Source organism: Toxotes jaculatrix, chromosome 3 (assembly GCF_017976425.1).
Source record: "Toxotes jaculatrix isolate fToxJac2 chromosome 3, fToxJac2.pri, whole genome shotgun sequence".
NCBI lineage: Eukaryota > Metazoa > Chordata > Actinopteri > Toxotidae > Toxotes > Toxotes jaculatrix.
In genome coordinates, this window is record NC_054396.1 from 19,619,786 (window position 1) to 19,637,907 (window position 18,122).

At 40.7% G+C, this 18,122-nt stretch overlaps 2 protein-coding genes across 3 annotated transcripts in view; one reads left to right on the forward strand and one right to left on the reverse strand.

Moving 5' to 3' along the window:
- vgll4b (vestigial-like family member 4b) overlaps positions 1-10,249 on the forward strand; it is a 38,784-nt gene extending 28,535 nt beyond the window's left edge. For both annotated transcript variants that reach the window (XM_041034626.1, XM_041034625.1), the window contains 3 exons: positions 3,651-3,915; positions 4,301-4,418; positions 5,179-10,249. In XM_041034626.1, coding sequence (XP_040890560.1) covers positions 3,651-3,915; positions 4,301-4,418; positions 5,179-5,435 — 640 coding nt within the window. In that variant the 3' untranslated portion in view covers positions 5,436-10,249. The remainder of the gene's footprint in view (positions 1-3,650; positions 3,916-4,300; positions 4,419-5,178) is intronic.
- Positions 10,250-11,383: 1,134 nt separating this feature from the next.
- Positions 11,384-18,122, reverse strand: part of atg7 (ATG7 autophagy related 7 homolog (S. cerevisiae)) — a 58,534-nt gene continuing 51,795 nt past the window's right edge. Inside the window, exon 19 of the mRNA XM_041034624.1 lies at positions 11,384-12,367. Within this exon, the coding sequence (XP_040890558.1) occupies positions 12,335-12,367 (33 nt within the window). The 3' untranslated portion in view covers positions 11,384-12,334. The remainder of the gene's footprint in view (positions 12,368-18,122) is intronic.

An 18,122-nucleotide genomic window follows, 5' to 3' on the forward strand; every position in this document is an offset into this window, starting at 1 on the left:
TGTCAAGCTATCCATTCTGATGTCAGTCACACGGTGCCCATTTTCAACAAGGGGGAAAAAAACCATGTTAACGATAAAGTATCGGCCCTCTCACTCTTTGTACTTTGAATCACGCTCAAAATAGAAGTGCTCCAGGATGTACCAAAATATAAATTACTCTCAAGCATGTTTTTCTTTAGTGTTTCAAAAGGATTTTAAGGTAAAATTGTTAGAATTTTGTGTCAACTTATGTTGACATATGGTACAATCATCTATTTATATTATTTGAGAGTAGAAACAACAAAAACTTTCGAATATCAAAAAGATAGTTTAGTCTTTTTGTTAAATATCACAATACTACTGGTATTTTTGGAATGGTATTTTTCTTTAGAAAACCAATGTTAGCCTTGTTAAAAGGAGCAAGATGCATTCACTCCCTTCTATGGATTGCTTTTGCTGTCAGAAGAGTTCAGTCTGACTGAACGGTTCATTGTAATTGATTTGACTTGCAGAATATTGGGACTTACCAATATTCAGCCAGTTTGAGAGCAAGGATGGGACTGACTTCTCCTTAACAAAAGTTTCATTTTGTAATTTGGCCAACTTATGGAAGAAACATTATTTAGCCACAACCGGTAAAATCTGCCGGGACAGCCACTTCTCTCTCCCACCTTGGTTCAGGGCTTTACACTGCTATGTGGTGTTTATTCCATATTGAACCTTAATCCAAAAGTGATTAGTAACCCATGGGGACATTTATTGTGAAATGAGTTTGAGCTGAATCCCCAACCCCTTCCCTGTTTTTTTTTTCCACAATCTTTACTCCTCTTGCCTCTTTTTTTATTCAGTTTGCCTCTCAATTCCCCTTTAATGTGCCAAGTCTCAGCGTTCTTTACTTCAAAGGCTGTCTCCCACTTTTAGCTCTCATCCTCTCCTCTAGCCCTAGAGCTGGCAACCCTCTCTCTTCAGTTCTGGCCCTTGCTACCACCCCCATGCCCATCTCTCATGTGTAGCCCTCGCCATCCGCCCTTTCCATCCTCTCCCTTTTTCCCCAGCTGCGACCTTAACGATAATTGGGAGGTGAGTAAGAGAGACAAAGACACAGAATGGGTTTTGAATGCCTGATCCCTGGCATGAATTGTGGTCCAGGGTTTGGTGGGCAATCAGGCGAGGGGAAGGCGGGGGCAGTGGTGGATTCGACAGCTACGCCATTCATTGGTCGGGTTTGTTGATCCCGTTCACTGGCTCCTGCGACGGCCCCTCTTGTGTGAGGATGTGGGCATGCCTGCTCTTTGGCAATGATTAAAGTTTGGAACAACTTCCACAATCTAACTCCAGACACAGCTGCTGGGAGGGGATGAGAGAGAGAGAGGGACCTTTTATTATCTGTTTGCCTTTTAGCTAATCGAGGTTTGTTTATAATTGAAGATAACAGAGTTCCACAGGAGGGCTTTGGTTTGTAGCATTTGATTAAAAGTTGACATTTCCTTCAGCAATAAACAATATATTCACTTGAACACACTTTTGTGATTATTATGACAGGATTTTTATGTGATTTACTTCACAAAACTTTTTTTTTTGACTGATAAAGAAGGAAACTGAAAATTGATGGCACTATGGGAAAACATAAAACCTTGTTGCTGAGCTGTAGGCCAGGGTTTATGTAAGAGCTGCCAAGTCTCCAAACCCCCAGGAAGTTTGCTGTCGATTGTGAGAGAAAAAGAAGAAAGAAAGACAAAGAGAGAAGAAAAGAGAAGGGGGTCTCTGCTAATGTAAGCTCTCGGCACAAACGAAGGAAACTACCGACCTCGCTCTTTCTTATCGTAGAGGTCCGGACCATTCACATGCAGCTCCCCCCTGCCCACCTCTTCTCGGCTTTTCCTCTCCCCCCACTCTGTATTATGTGGAGACTATTTATTTGTGGAGGACGGTACTGTGGACTCCAGATGCTTGACCCAGCAGTCAGGTTGCCTGGTCACATGGATCTACAGCTGTTTGCCTGGACTTGTTGTTTTGCATCCAAACAAACCTTAAAGAGCTGCTACAGCCTTTTCCCTTCAGTCTGCTGTGTTCTTATTCAGACTTTTTTCACATTGGTGGGAAATGCCCACACACGGTGTCTGGTGAAGAATAAAGATGGAATTTCACATTGTATTCTGTCCAACATTGTTCTTTTTTTGTCCTTTTTCCCAACTAAGGCTTCATTATCTATGTATAGTGTGTATAACAAGTGTCGAGAGGAGGAAGTCAGTGTAAATGTGTTTTTTTGTGAATGGATGTTCATGTGGGTGCATGAAGTCGGAGAGAAAAGAAGAGATAGTGAGAGACTAGTACAGTAAATCTTGCTCCCTGTAACTGGGCCTCAAATTGTAGGAGGGGAGTGGAGCTGCAGGAAGGGTGTAATACACAATCTAACACATGCACATACACACACAGACACATACAGACCACATTTGACGCACTGAGCAAAATAATTGCTACCTGTTAAACTGCAAGCAAGTGTGCACAGTATCAGGCACAACCACTTCACTACATATTAAAGTGATTATCATCAGAGCTGAGGAGGAAAAAAGGAAAAAAAGAGGCCAAAATCTGTGTTGTGTTAAACTGTCGTTCCTTTAATCCCTTATCCTTATATCTGCTTTTTCAGTGATTAAAATATGAGCTCACAGTTTGGAGAGAGCAGGATTTCTTTGTGGTGGGAAGTAAATCTCTTTCATGTGGAAAGTTTGTGGCCAGCTTACCTCTTTGCACCTTTAGTGTTCAGCTCATGGTTGTGATTGTGGACAGTGTGCTGCAGAATAGAAGTCAAGGGAAAGAAAACGTTAAAAGAAAACCATAAAAATGTCAACAGCGACTTAGGCAGATTTAATCAAATGTCAACTCCTCAGTCTGCATGTATGCTGCATTAACACGGCAGGATTTTCCAGGTTTTCATCTGACAGCAGTGAGCGCAGCTGGCTACAGGCTCACTGGAGAGATAAAGTTGATTTGCGTACTGAGGATACCACTTTAGAGCTTTGAACTTCGTGTCCCTTTGCCCCTCTGTAGAGGGATAAGTTTGGAGTCCATCCATGTTGGATAATATTAGTGTTCCTTCATCCTGGCGAAGAGAGTGAATGTGTGAGAGCATGTGCTTGTAGAAAATAGTCTTATCAAACCCTCCAGCAATCTGAGAAGTGAGAGTGTATGCATGAGGTCAGTATTAATAGCCTGGCCCTGCAGTGTTTGACACAGAACCCCATTTACAATTGTCCTTTTGTTTATCTTCTCTCTTTTCACCCCCCCCCCCCCCCCTCTGAACCCTTTTTACCTCACTGTTGTTATTTGTCTCTCTACTGTTCATCCTTTTCTCTGTCCATTTTGTACATTTCCACTCCATTTGCCACCAGTCTTCCCTCATCTTGTTTTCTTTTGAGCTCATCCCTCACACCAAGGTTTGGGTATTTGATAGCCAGTTTAGTTGACCCAGTATTATGTTGGTAAAATACAATGGTTTTTTAACTCCATGCCTGTCTAATTTCTTATAAAATTATAAAATTGTTGGAAGCTTATTAAGCATTCAGAGCCAATACAATGCTATCACACCCCAGCCACTAATAGAATAGACATTAAATGAATGTGCCTTGCATAAGTTAATGTGGCTCTTTGTCTCTACCTCTCTTTCCCAGGAAACCTAATGGAGACTATCGCAGCTCTCCCGTCTCTAAGGACCGTAGCCGGAGCCCCATCGAACGTGTGGTGATGGCCAGCGGTCTGGGAGTCCACAGCAACCACCTGTACAGCCACGCCCACCACCACCATCACCTAGCCAGCTTAGCCGGTATGGACCAGCCACTGGCACTCACCAAAAACAGCATGGTGGAGTCTGCACGTAGCAGCACAGCAGCTATGACCACAGTGCCGCACACAGTCAGCGCCGTGGAACGCCAGCAGGTAACATGCACGTCCTGTTTCTTTGGTCTTAACACTGACTGCATCTTTCACAAATTGTAGGGTGAAACCTCAACTCTGGTAGGTTCCCCTCATGATGTGACTAATGTGCTTTCATCAGCCTAGCAACTTGGTTGGTCAAGGGTAGAAATTTCCTGTTTGGCCTGTTAGCCAAAAATCTTTTAAAACCTTGGTGGTAAGTGAATCATTCTCTCTCCCTCAAACTTCCAACCTCCTGGATTGTAGTCTTTACTGTTATATTTCCCATTTAATTTTCTTGCACTTTCTCGTAACAAGACTTGTCCTACTGTTGAGCAGCATTAAGAGTTGATTTTGGGTTTATTTTTTGATGTACCCCTAATGTTGAATTTTTGTCTTTGTGTTTCAGAATCGTCCCTCAGTGATCACGTGCGCCCCAGCCAACAACCGCAACTGCAACCTGTCTCACTGTCCAGTCTCCCACAATGGCTGCTCAAGCCTCGCTAACAACTACAGGAGAATCAACAGTGAGTACACTCATGCAAATGCATTTGGGTTTAAGGAGCAGTGACGGGTGAACATCATTGATTAATTAATGCAGATTTTACTATCAGGTGACCACTTATTGGGTGCATTTGTCTCTGAATATGGATATAATTTTGGAAACAAACTAATTTCCCATCCAGTGCATCTATCCAGTTTGTGGGAAACATTTCCGTGAGAGCAAATCACCCTCCAGAGAAAACACAGCAGCTCATTCTCTCCACATTCAGACTCACTTATATAACAAGTGATGCTAAAAAAAAATCATCCTAATTTTCTTTCAGCGAGTCTCAGCGTTTCTGTTTATAGCACATCAATTGTTGTGATGGAGCTACAGCATGCTTTATTTACTGCCTTGTCTGTTATCTCTGTACTTAAAGTCACTTGAGGCCTCAGCCAAACACATGTCTGTTTTATTCATCCTGTCTGTGAGTGTCAGTCATGTTTTCTGTGGGTTGATAACTTTACTGTGGCTGCTTTTATGATCCCACTGAAATCCCTATGATCTCATTGAGGTTAACAGTGAAACTTAAAATGGTGATTTAATATAAAAAAAACTGCAATGAAAAAGTGAAGTAGATGCTGGAGTTTTCCATTGACCTAAAATGCACGTTACCAATGTTTAAACTGATGTTAGGCAATAAATAACCCACTGACCATTATACAAGTGAGCTTTAGAGAGGTTTCCTATTTCATTATGGGAACTAAAAACTCTCTTGCCTTCTCTCATCCTTCCACTTTTAGCCAACACTGCCTGCGACCCAGTGATTGAAGAGCATTTCCGCCGCAGCCTCGGGAAGAACTACAAGGAGCCCGAACCCACCGCCACCAACTCGGTGTCCATTACAGGCTCGGTGGACGACCACTTCGCCAAGGCGCTGGGCGAGACCTGGTTGCAGATCAAAAATAAGGGGAGTCCCTCGTCGTCCGGCAGCAGCCCAAACTCCTCCCCCGACAGTCACATGGTCAATCACAACCACTCCCCTTCTGTGGTCTCCTGAAGGGGGAGGGATTTTAGAGGGATTTGCCCCCGTTTTCTCAGCCCTCCCAATCATCCCGGCTCCAACATCCATGCCCCCGTCACTCCTGGTCTGCCACCAGCATCCCAGAGGGAATGCCTGCCTGCTGGTCTACTAAAAACATCCACAACCCTCAAGCCTGCTCTCTCTCTCTATGCACTCATAGAGGATCAGTCAAGCAATAACAAAATGGTTGTTTTTTTTTCCCTTCTGTCCTCGGGTATGCTAATGCCAGACAATAATCAGTAATGAGTGATGAGGGCTCGACTTGGGGACTGACTGGAGCATCAAGCTGCTCCTTCCATTCGTTCATCATCCCTGCATATCAAGCTTGGAGCTGAGCAAGTGTCTGTAGTTATATGTACATAAAGAGAGAGAGGAAAGGCGGTGTTTTAATTATTAATTTTTCTTTTCTTCTTTGTTTTTTTTGTTTTTTTGTTTCTTTAACAGTAGTTTTGTGTACTGCTTCTGCATTATGAGATGCCTGACATTGGATAGAAAAGATAAGAAAGAAACACTTTGGAGAAAATAATCACAAACCACCTGACTGTGCTACCAAAGAAACCTTAGACTCTGACGTTTATCAATGCCCACATCAGAAACAAAACAACAAAAGCCATCTTGTAATCTTCTCCCTCTGTTAGATTTTTTTTCCATTCTCTCACCTTCCTTCTCTCTCCCTCTCTGTCCTGTAGTGTATGTGTTCAGGTGATTTTGTTACTGTATGTGTATACTTAAGTGATCGACTGGGTCTGATTTGCACTATTGCCATAGAGGGTAAAGGCTGGCATGTCAATGTTGCAATCCGGCACTGCACACACTGGGACTGATCAAGCTGATTTTGACCCAAACTGATCAAATTCAACTTTTGTTGGGATCCATATATGATTTCCCATTAACTCCACTTAAAATTTACCTGGTCATAATTTCATCCTGACCGTGACAGAACAGTACAAGCTTCGTCATTATGCATTATTTATTAAATGCAATTCTGAAAAATGGAAAATATATAGAAGTGAGACTGGGCAATACAAAATGGTAGAGATATGAAAATCATTTGCGTGGTAGGAGAAAGTGGGTGAAAAAAAGGTTGCATATATTGTCACTTCCTGCAACTGCTGTCAGGTCTGACCGTCTGAAGCCAAGTCATATCCTAAGTGTTCATCACTTGGTTCTGTAACGTGTTTAGTTTACGTTAACTAAACTTATCCCTCCCTGCTAGCACTTGACAGAGTATCAGTCACACTTCACGCTGCAGTGAGCTCTCCATATTAAAGGTAGTGATATAAACATTCAGGTAAACTGTGGGAGGAACTGGCCACTCTTTGATTTAAGTAAACATCTGTCACCATGGATACCGATAGAAGCATTAATCACCCAGCTGCTGAATTATGCCACTTCCCTGAATAGCCAATCCAAAACAAGGGTACAAGTCAGGTGAAGTAAGGACAAGCTCATGTTTAACTTTTTATAGTAACCTCACAATATATCTGTGATTCTGTCTACAGCCGCTTTGAAAAGTGCAAGTGTACTGGAAAGAACTAGTTTCTTCACCCACCTTTCTTCACCACTCTATTGGGATTTTGAGGGTAAATTATATAACTTAATAAAGCTTCAGCATTCAAAATATATTGGGATAGTGAATACGTAAAATACAGAGCCGATATGTATGATCAACTACACATACATCCAGTCTGTGAATTACTCAGTGTTGATTGGTATCGGCAAGGAAAACGTACACAACTACTTCACCTGCTTCAATTGTGCCAAACTGTTGCAAGGTGAGTTTAAAAGCACAGTCAGGTCATCAAATCGGTTAAGTGTGGTGCTGATGTACACCACAGCCATTGTGAGAGCAGATTAGGGCTGAAGAAAAACAAAGTTGTACAACCTGCAGTGTGTTGAAGATTGGTCTTTGCTGAACAGTGTGCTTTGATGTGTTTCACAGGCTTAACTGCTGACAGTGATGAGGGGATAGATGACACTGCATGTCACTTTGTGGATGAAAGGAAAAAAAAAAAGTGTGGTTTCTCGACCGGGGGAGAGAAGATTATTCAGATCTCTTCAAACACGCCTTTGTTTTTGTAACTCTTTGAACACGGGTGTTGTAATTATATTTGGCTTACACCCTGCTATCCCTCCCTTCCTCCCTCCCTCCCTCACCTACACACTGTGGTTTGGTAGATTTCTACAAGGTTTGAAGGGTAAACTAATGCTTTTACAGATGCATGTTTTTTTTGTTTTGTTTTGTTTTTAATAGCTGGTATCTATTAGTGTTTTTAAGCATTTCAATCCTAACTACTATTAGCCTTTTCATTCGGACGTTAGTTGTTACTTCTTTTGTTGTTAGTAACGGACATAGACACTATACACTCACTGCTGGGTCAGTTGTACTCCATATTATTATTGTTATTGTTGTTATTACAATTTTGTATTTTTGTTTTCCATTAATATCAGTATGGTAACAAACATCTATAGCGGGACAGCCTCCGGACAGGCTCTGTTAAATGATGAGAGCTGCGTTTCCCAAAACCATCTCGGCACCATAGTCGATTAGCTCATTCCTGCAGCAGAGCTGTGATCGTTATCGTGTTGAGTTGGCTTTGGGATGCGCAGCCCGTTAAGGTTTTCTTAAGATGTTGATCCATCGGTGGTACAGGATGCTACAGCCTTCAGCGTGACTGAGCTGAGACACCAAATTGGCACAAATTAGTCCGCAGGGCCTTGTTTTCCACAAAAGCAGCTCAGACTGAGATGAAATAACTGTATTCGTGTGAGTCTATTTGGGGTGCTGTCTTAAAATCATCACCTCCGCACCAGCCTTTACCCACTTTCTTGCTGCAGTCCAAAAAGCACATGGTAGAGGACAAGCTAGCAGGCTCGGAAATTTTTTGGGGAAACAAGGGTATTGTTTACGGTAAGGGCTAGTGATGACGACTCTCAGACATCTTTTTGACCCTTGCAAAAGTCTCTTAAAAGTATCACACTATGAATTATTTTGTACTACTAAAGAGCAAAAAAAAAAACAGCTTCACAAAAATAGCATAGGAAAACATTGGAGAGATGCTAGCAAACAAAACAACACTTGGTTAGTGGTTACCTAAATTTATGGTGTACTGTCAAAGCTCTCTCAACCCTTAGCAGTTGACTTTTTGTGTCCTGACTTGGTGTCCAGACTTTTTTTTTGTACTTCAGTGCTTTCTTTTCTGAACAACATTGTATTGTTTCTGCAGTTAAGCTAGACTGCTGCAGTCTGAAGAGATGAATTTTACTCTTTAAAGAGCCTGCGCCAAGGTTGCATACATTCCTCCTATAGGGAACTTTGTACAGGCCTCATACACACTCAGTAGCTCCACATCAACAGACCGAGCTAATAACCAGCCAGGGCCACCTGTCCCAGAGCTCCCTGCCTTACTGGAATAACTAGGTGTCCACATTTGCCCTTTTTGGCCACAAGTCCTTACCATATGACAAAGGAACAACCAATGGCATAAAAATTTTGAGGACATTCAGAGCGTAGAACTTGGAGAACTGGGCTTGGGAGAAGTTCAGTGTCGTTCTGTAATAAAAGAACAGAATCATTTCACGTCTCTGAGCAGAGATTCATAGGTTACAAGGTTCACGTTGGTTTGGTTTTTATCTAATGAATACATCCTTTACAGAGTTCTCCACACGGAACACCCGTGTTCTAGAATGTCCACACATTCCATCCTCAACTATCAGAGCAGATGTGACGGAACCAGAACTGATGGTAAATTTTAGTTCTAGAATCCCCAAATTTCGAATCATAACTCAACTGCTAGTGAATCAGTTTCTATCACAGATAAGTCCTCTACAATCTCAGCGTGTTCTCTGTGACAGGTTCAGAGTGGTTTGGATTGGGATTTTTGGTAGGAGTAGGGGTGGGGGGATGCAGAGCTTCAGGAGCTGAGCTTCTGTAAGCACAGTCCGTGAGCTGCAAGACGTTCATCTGCCACTCAAAGTCTTTTCACAGTGACACCTTCTCTTCCTCCTCCTCCTCCTCTCAGATTCAGTTGACCCTAATTAAGATTGGATGCAGTTGGCAACTTGCTAGAAAACACGAGGGAAAAGGGCTTGGTGTCCAGAAGATTTTGTTTTTCTATTATTATTCTTTCTCATTATTATTTCACTACCACCCTGTAGGTAGGAGGCTCTCTTTCTGCTTCGGCACACAGTCCCTACACACTGTAGGAAAATCACTTAATAAAAAAAAAAACTTTTTTATAATAGGTAACTATAAGACCATCATTACGCTGTGCGTAACGAATGTACAGAGAAAAAAAATCGTAGGTATTTTTTGAGGAACAATTAATTTGTTAATGATATGTAGCTATTTAATTGTTTTTTCCCTGTCCTTATATTGTAATCATTGCATTTTCTTTTTTTGTGAAAAAAGTTGATCTTTTTTGTTTATAGAGTTTGTCTTGTTAGAGTAAAGGTTCAAGTGCAGGAGCACAGTAAACGTATGAAACCACAATAAGCCACTGGTGTGTCGGTGACAATCGCTACTTCCATTGGTCCCCGATGTTCTGCGACCATTTAACATGTGTTTGACCATGTGACTTCTGAGACATCTGAACAAAAGTTTCACTTATGAGCAAAAAGAATTTGTCCCTTTAGCAGGCTCTCGATCAGTTCGCATGTTTTGCATCAATGGAACAGAATGATATTGCCACTAGCCCGGTGCATCTTGTCTGCCATTTCCATTTAACTAAAAAAAAAAAAAAAAAATTAACATCGGTCATGGGCTAGCAGGCAGGTAAAATTTCTACCACTGCATGAAAACAATATAAGTTGTGGGTTTTGAAAGTCCTTTGATGACTTTTTTTTTTGGCTTGCAGATGGGAACTGAGCTGCAAGTAAAACCATTAGTCTGTTTGAGAACAGTTGTCGAATTGGTTTAACTTGTCTAGCTCACTTAAAATAAAACACTAAAGCTTAGCTGATGAAGATCTGAGAGCGTATTTCATTCTTGTTTTTTTTCTCAGATTTATCTGCCTCTTTGTCAGCGAGGCTGAGATGAGCTAAGCAGGAAATGAGCTTTGGGGAGGATCGTCGTGGTTCCCATCTGTGGAGGCCATTTTGCATCTGTAAACAACATGAAAATTGTGCAAATAAATCAAAGAGGAGTTGGTCTTTACTCTGACTGTACCACATTTTCCAGGTCCTTTTTGAAGTGGAAGTAGCATGTATTTAGTGGTAGTAATACTCTGTAAAAACAAAACAAAAAAAAACAAAAAAAAAATTAAAAAAATATTTGTATCAAGAAAACAACAGTCAATTTGTGGCTCTGTGTCTCCTCCTACTAAAAAGGTTTTGGCAGGCCACCTTTTTTGTACGTAAAGTAGCCTTGATGAACAATAAAGTGCTTTTAAACCACTGTCTGAGTGTGTGGGCCTCTGCCTTGTAACTGCTTGTGGCTGTGTAATGGTTGTGACAGATGGTGCAAGTGGATGATTATTTCTGAGAATCAAATAGGTGCAAAGATTCACATGAACCGAATGATTGGAAGGATGTCAAGGATGTAGAACATAATAAATCAGGAGAATGTAAATACACATCTGAACCATGGTTAATCCCTGGTTTGCAGGCTCACAGTTGTAAATAGGAAAATAACTGAGACATTTTATTCCAGTTTGTGGTTAAATACTAAGAAAATTAGTGCATGTGAGGATAAATCTGCAGGCAGAAGTCTAAATTCTGGGGTTTCAGAATTCTGCATTTTCCTCACAATTCTGATTTCAATCTCTATTTCACATTGCACTAATCTTCTTCCATAAGTACCCAAGCTGCAGTTGAAATACATTTTATTATACTGAAAATAGTGTACATGTTAACAGATCAGACACAGGGCACAGTTAAAAAAAAAAAAAAAAAAAAAAAAAAAAAAAAAAAAAAACATAAATTACACAAAGAAGTGCATGCGTAAACACAAGCAAACCCTAAAGACTGTCTTTTCGTAGGCTCGTTCAGATTAAACTATGCAGCTGTGGGCTCCAAGTTTTTTACAGTAATAGTAAATTGTTTCTATGTCAGGAGCCACAGTTGAAGTTTCTGTACAGTAACATCTGTGCAACATCCTCAGAGTAAAACTTTGAAAGGAACAAAGCTGGTTTAAGTATTAAAACTGTACTGTATGTATTGCAGTCACTAGTAAACAGACAGGGAGATGGATGGATCTGCTGAGTTGTCAACTGTGTTTTTGTATTTTCATAATTCATCTGAAGCTCTTTCTCAAACTGAATGAGTGAGCAGATGTAGTATGTTGAAGTCTTGCCAAAAGCCTCTGCAGCAAATCCATTAAATGCGCTGATGGAGAGACTGAACCTGTGAGCATTTAGTGAAGCTTTTTTAGATTAAATTAAGTCTTTTAATACGACTGTGGAGTGTGTTTTGTTGTGTTTTAGCACAGGGAGCTGAGCTGACTCCGAACTGTGACTACATGTGACTGATAACATCATTAACCAATAGGAGCAGGTGCATACAGCAGCTTCATATACACGATGTGGAACATCGACTTGATCCCGTTTCTAATGTGGCACTGAAAAACATTCACTGCATCACTGCTTCTGATTCTATCGCTGTTTTATCATCTTTAACCGGATTACAACTCACCTCTGAAGGTCCAACTCTTTGGCTGATCTTGAATACAAATTAAGACTAACAGGAATTTTGGTTTTTGGAACGTACTTGGTTTTGATGACGTGAATTTTATGGTTGCGTCCAGTGTTGTTCACAAAGCCCTCAGTGAGCCATTCACTCCCCTTGTCCTTTGTGTGTAAACGTAAGATCCATTAAAAACAAACAGATGGAAACATGGTTTGCAGAGTCCAGTCCTTTGGGTTTGTTCATCCAGTCTTTCAGATGCTTTCGTCATCGCTCATGTCCCAAATCTGATGAGACACAAAGAGACACAACAGAAAAAGATATTGAAATAAACAACAGAAGTCATTATTATGTCTTCAAAACAGTGTCTTGAAGTGTCTCTCTGTCAAATTATCTCAAAAAGTCAAGAATGAACTTAAAGTCACACATAAGTCTGACACATGTGGTGTGCTCATGTCTATGCACATTATGTACACCACATGGAGTCATAAGATATGATCATCATGACAATAACAGCTCTGTTCAAAGAGGTTCGCACAATACGAACCTAAGTGCATAGTGACACAGTCCATACGGATCAATAAGGGCTGATTTAAGCCAAAGTGTTTGATCCGTAGAGGCTGCACAGATTTAATGCATGTCTACAAACAGCCATGAATGTTTGATTTCATTTCCAAAGACAGGAGGAGACGGATAAACAGGACAAACAGACAAGTTTCTGTCTAAACAAGTAACAACCAACAACCAACAGGGAGTCTGCAGTTCTCATTTCTTGGCTCCATGCACCAATTGTATAACAGCTTTGAAAGTAATTACTTACAATCACAGCTAAAAGCTTTCTTACCAGGAAGTGACAGCAGCATGTGACTCTCTATAACACACGCACACACACACACACACAGTGAGAGAGAGAAACCTCCATTGCACCATTGCAATACTGTGTCAGTAAACAACAGTGGCCTTCTCATGGCAGCAGATTCTTCACATTCTCGCTCTGTAAGACGTAATTCACATACTTCTAACACTGGAATGTTTTACACACACACACACACACACACACACACACACACACACACACACACACACACACACACACACACACACACACACACACACACACACACACACACACACACACACACACACACACACACACACACACACACACAGGGTTTTGACACATACATGCAGGGTTTCTTTAACTGAGCTGCTTCACCACTCACAGAGCTGAGATGCAGCTCTTCCAGTGCAGCAACTAAATTAAACTGCCTGCCACCCCATGATCTTACATTATACACTGTACAGACCCAATATACAAATCAGGTTCAAGTAAAGCTAAGAAACTGATTAAAAAAAAGAAGAGGTTTATGTCTTTTTGACCGGCCTATGAGGAGAAAATCTGAAGTCACTAGAAAAAAAACCATCACTAACAAGTAACCAAAGCTGGGCCCTGCTTATTTTCATTAGAAATTAACATGCCAGTTACTTTCACGATTAATCGTTCGGTTTATTAAAATCAGAAAATCGTAACAAATTCCCTCCACAGTTCTACAGCCCCCCAGGTGATGCCTTCGTATGTATTGTTTTGTCAGAGCAACAGTTCATAACCCAGAGAAAAGCAGCAAATTGTCATATTTGAGAAGCTGGAGCTAGAGGATGTTTGGCATTTTTGTTGGATAATTATTTTAATCAATTGATCAAGTACAAAAACAGTTGCTGAATAAAATTTTGCTGATCAGCTCTGAGGTTAAACTCATAAATAAACGTCCAATGTTTACTAAATGGTTTCCGAGCTGTTTTTGGCAACACTTACATTTTTGGTTCTGTAATTCCCCAAACAATCTTCCTAATAATTCCCATAAGTTTCCTGGTGAGTGTAAAGAGGGTCAGTTGAACATGCAAAAAAATATCTAATAATAAAATAAAAAGTTTGTTTAACGCTTTTTACATTCGTTTGTTACACTCTTTGTGCTTCGTGAAGAGAGGCAGGAGTATGAAGGAAAAGAGACTATAATTACACATATCATTATAACTGCAATGTTCTGAGGCCCCACAGTAAATGACTACAGCAGTGTGAAGGGAACAGAACATGGAGGAACAGTAATGGCTCTGCCACTTCTGCTCAAAGTACAGCACATTTCCTCAACAGCTCGCATCAAGAGCTCTCTGTTATTTATACTGTGGACCCAGATTTGGCAGGTTCATGTGAAGCAATCGATGTAATAAATCTATTTAATATAAACAGTACAAAGCTCCCTGCATGTCAGCCTCATTACAACATAATTAAAACATAATAATGACCTTTCTTTTATTTAAATTCTGGGAACTGTACAAGGGATAAAGCTCAGGGAGGATGCTTTTATCTTAGGTAACGTGCTACATCTCATGTACATCCCATCCCATATTTCTGTATGAAGATGAATGTAAATTTACGGGGAGCATGAATAACAGCACTATTAATCTAATATATAGTCTGGTTACTTAAACTGAACTTTCCCAGTTTACAAACTAAACCAACTGAAACTGTAATTATTTGGCCTTAGGAGTGATTGCAAGACAGCAATTACAAAGAAGACAGTGACTAAAGGCATAATGTTTGTGGAGAGCTCATTTCCAGAGAGGACGTTGGGAAATTGCCACAGCAGCTCTGAACACAAGTGTCCTCTGAGTCAGATTCTTCCATTTTATTTATGTTTTCTCTTCTGAGTCTGTTTCAATACAAATGTTTTTGGTGCTGTTTTTCTTTTGGCTTTACATTTATAGTCAAAGATTTGAATGCACCTGCATGTGAGTTCTCCTGTGGCCAAAAAGTCACTTGAGCCAGCACTTTGGCTTGAGAGGCAACCCTGCAAAAGCTGTCTAACCTGCTCTGCAGCAAGATAACCTGAACAACAGTTTACCAGAGGACAGACTAAAACTGAGTTCTGTTCTGGTGTTACATCCCTGTAGTCTTCAGGCAGCTTTTTTTTGTTTGTTTTCCCGAAACTGTGTGTAGTTGCAGAGTTGCAGGGCAGTGTGGAGAATCAGGGACAAATTCATATCAAAGCTGGACGTTCGGCATTTCTGCTCCACTGCTGCTGGGGAGCGAGCATCAAAAGGACAGCAAGCAAAGAGCTCTTTGAAATGAAGCGACACTGGAGCCCCTCTCTGGACGGCTGCCATGCCGCACTGATGGCGTGTGTGTGTGTGTGTGTGTTTTGAGAAATCCTTTGTGCAAAATGAAAAGGGTGGGGGGGTGTAGAAAGGAGGCAATCTGAAGGGGGGGAGAGAAGACCTTATGTAACATGAATAGCTCCAGCAAACTGAAGCCAACAACTTTACTACACTCTTTCAGGCACGGCTGAATACTTGGGATGTTTCTCAACCATTTGCCTCTGTTGCTGCAATGCATAAGCAGATTTCTGTAAAGCTGAGATCATAATAAATTAGTTCTCTGCTCACTCCAAGAAGCTCTAAGAAGCTTACTGAGATCACCACCTTCTTTTATTCTAAGGTAACAAATAATGTGGACCTGAATGTAGATGACTGAAAAACAAGTAAACAAACTGAATTGAATACTTAGTTTGCATAAAATATATCAACAACCATGTAAAATTGATATTGTATTGCTAAAATAATAGCAAATGACCAATTGCTATATGGCAACCATAACTAGGCACAGCAGTCCTAGCATGTTGAAGAGGCATTCATAGGGTTCTAATTAAACTGATAGTCCATACATGCAAACATATATAAAGCGTGTAGACAGTGTGTGTCTGTATTTTTTAAATCATCCAAAACCAAAAACACAAAAATGAGTGTTAAGAGTGGACATGTCTGCCAGCGAACGAGCTTACCACAAAGTACATACTGCTTGAAAGTACAAACAGTAAAGCATAAATCTAACCTTTGTCTCGTGGAGTCAAATCAAATTTTACATTTTTTCTTACTCCTAAAATTCTAGGAGTAACTCGCTCTACACTGCAAAGAAACAGAGCTGCTCTGAAGCAGGGTTTAGCTAACAGTTAATGTGAGGATGTGAGTTTGGGCTCAGGGAAATTCCTTTGGGAATTTTTTCACTATTTCAAAGACTAAACAATTAATCGGAAAAATAATCAACAAATTAAGCAACAATAAACTGTTAGTTGGTGTCCTAGCCTGGGTTAGATCTCTCTTATGTGGTTGACTTCCACACTACACAAACATACACACGCACCATGACAGCACCTCAAAAGGATTGGCAAAAACACAATCGACGACAGATCTTTAACTTTGAAGCAGCCTTATCGCTTCAGGACCTTCAGTCACTGCAGGTTAGAAAAAAAAAAACAGGCTTACTGGATGTTTCATAAAGTCCAACAGTAAGCTGCATGTAATCATTGTGTGAATGTGTTTGTGTTTGTAATCAGTTGGGCTCCCACTGATATGACAAGCATAATCCAGGCTAGTTGTTGAAACGATGCTGGGATCTGATCAGATAGAGGAGGTTTTTAGCTGGGAGCCGAGGCTGGTGGAGTCACAGCCAACTCTCTGCTGCTGCTGATTATTGTTCCCCCCCACAAATACAACACAAGCCTCAGCATGAGGGGCCTTTAGTACTATTTACCACTCTGCAGGCCTGGGTCAACGCACTACTTCTGGAAAAGGAACACCAGAACTACAACATCTTTGCTGTCTGGCATCGCAGTTTAGTAAGAAGTCTTGAGATCATTTCACAGACATTACCAGTTTCAGGCACGTGGCTCAGGGTTGTTGCTCTTTAGCTGATACAAAATACTGAGCCTACTTACAAGAACACATCCTAAGTGCGGGTGGCCCCAGTGGGAATCCAACCTTTAAAGCCATTCAGCTAGGCAGCGCTACACAACCACTGATGTGCTTTGCTATTAAACACACATCTGCTTTACATATTAGAACTGACACCAAAGCACAAAGCGCAAAGTCAAGCTTTCATCATGGAGACTGGCTCCATCTGATATGCAATTAGTGGACCACACAGAGTGACGTGGTTTATGGCTGCTGGATGTAACAGTGACTGTGTGCTGAGCAGAGAGGAAGAAAAGTAAGAGATCCTGTCTAAGTGAGTTTATGTTTCATACTTGTGATCTTGGATAGTTTGTGTGAGTTTTTACAAAGCTGAAGAAACTGCAGGGACTGCGACTGATATTTGTCATGACAAATAGAGTGAGACACGCTGTCATCCAGGCTGCTCACAGGAGAGATGATACGACTTAAGCTCGTTTACGACGTGGAAATGTAACTGTGGTGGCTCCATCTGTCTGTTAAAGTTATGGCTTTTCTGGCATCCGGGCATGTGTGTGCATCACAAAAAATGTTCTTTATGGTTTCATTCACACATGATAGGGCATTTACAGAGAGGGCCACGATGTTTGGATAAAATTTGGTTGAAAAGTACAATAACATGAAGACGAACAGGGTATTCCTGAACTTATTTTGTTGTTGAAGCCGTTTTCTCAAACAACTGTAACATGAAAAGAATCTCTTTAAAAACTTAAAACAGGTTTTTAAATTCATTTATAACAAGATATTTAAGATGTACATTTAATATCTTGATGTGTGGTTAGCTTTTAGCTAATGTGGCCGATACAGTAATGTGTCAGCATTCAGTTCAGACTTGTGTTGGAGGTGTTAAGGAACTCTTGACTGATGTAGTATGACTGCCATTGTGACTTTTAAGAAAAAATTACTTGGCCGCTTACTGCACATAACGAGGTGCCTGTCTGAAAGTGGCATTAGTCAGCACTTCAGTGAATTAAAGCTCATACTTTCACTGTGTTTGGAGAAAGTCCAGAAACTTTTGATTCTTAATATGACTAAGTGAAGATTTGGCAGAGACTTGTTCATATTCAGTGTTAATAAATTTGTTAAAAACTTCAGAAATAATGTGTGAACATCCTGACTGAGAATGGATTTTCATTTTAATCCTTAAAGAGTTATTAAATATGGAAATGCAATGGCGTTTAAAACTGTCTGCTCCTCGAAAATTGCATAATCATTGTCTTCGATTAAAGTCCAAAATGCGTTAATTCCTGCTTTCTGATT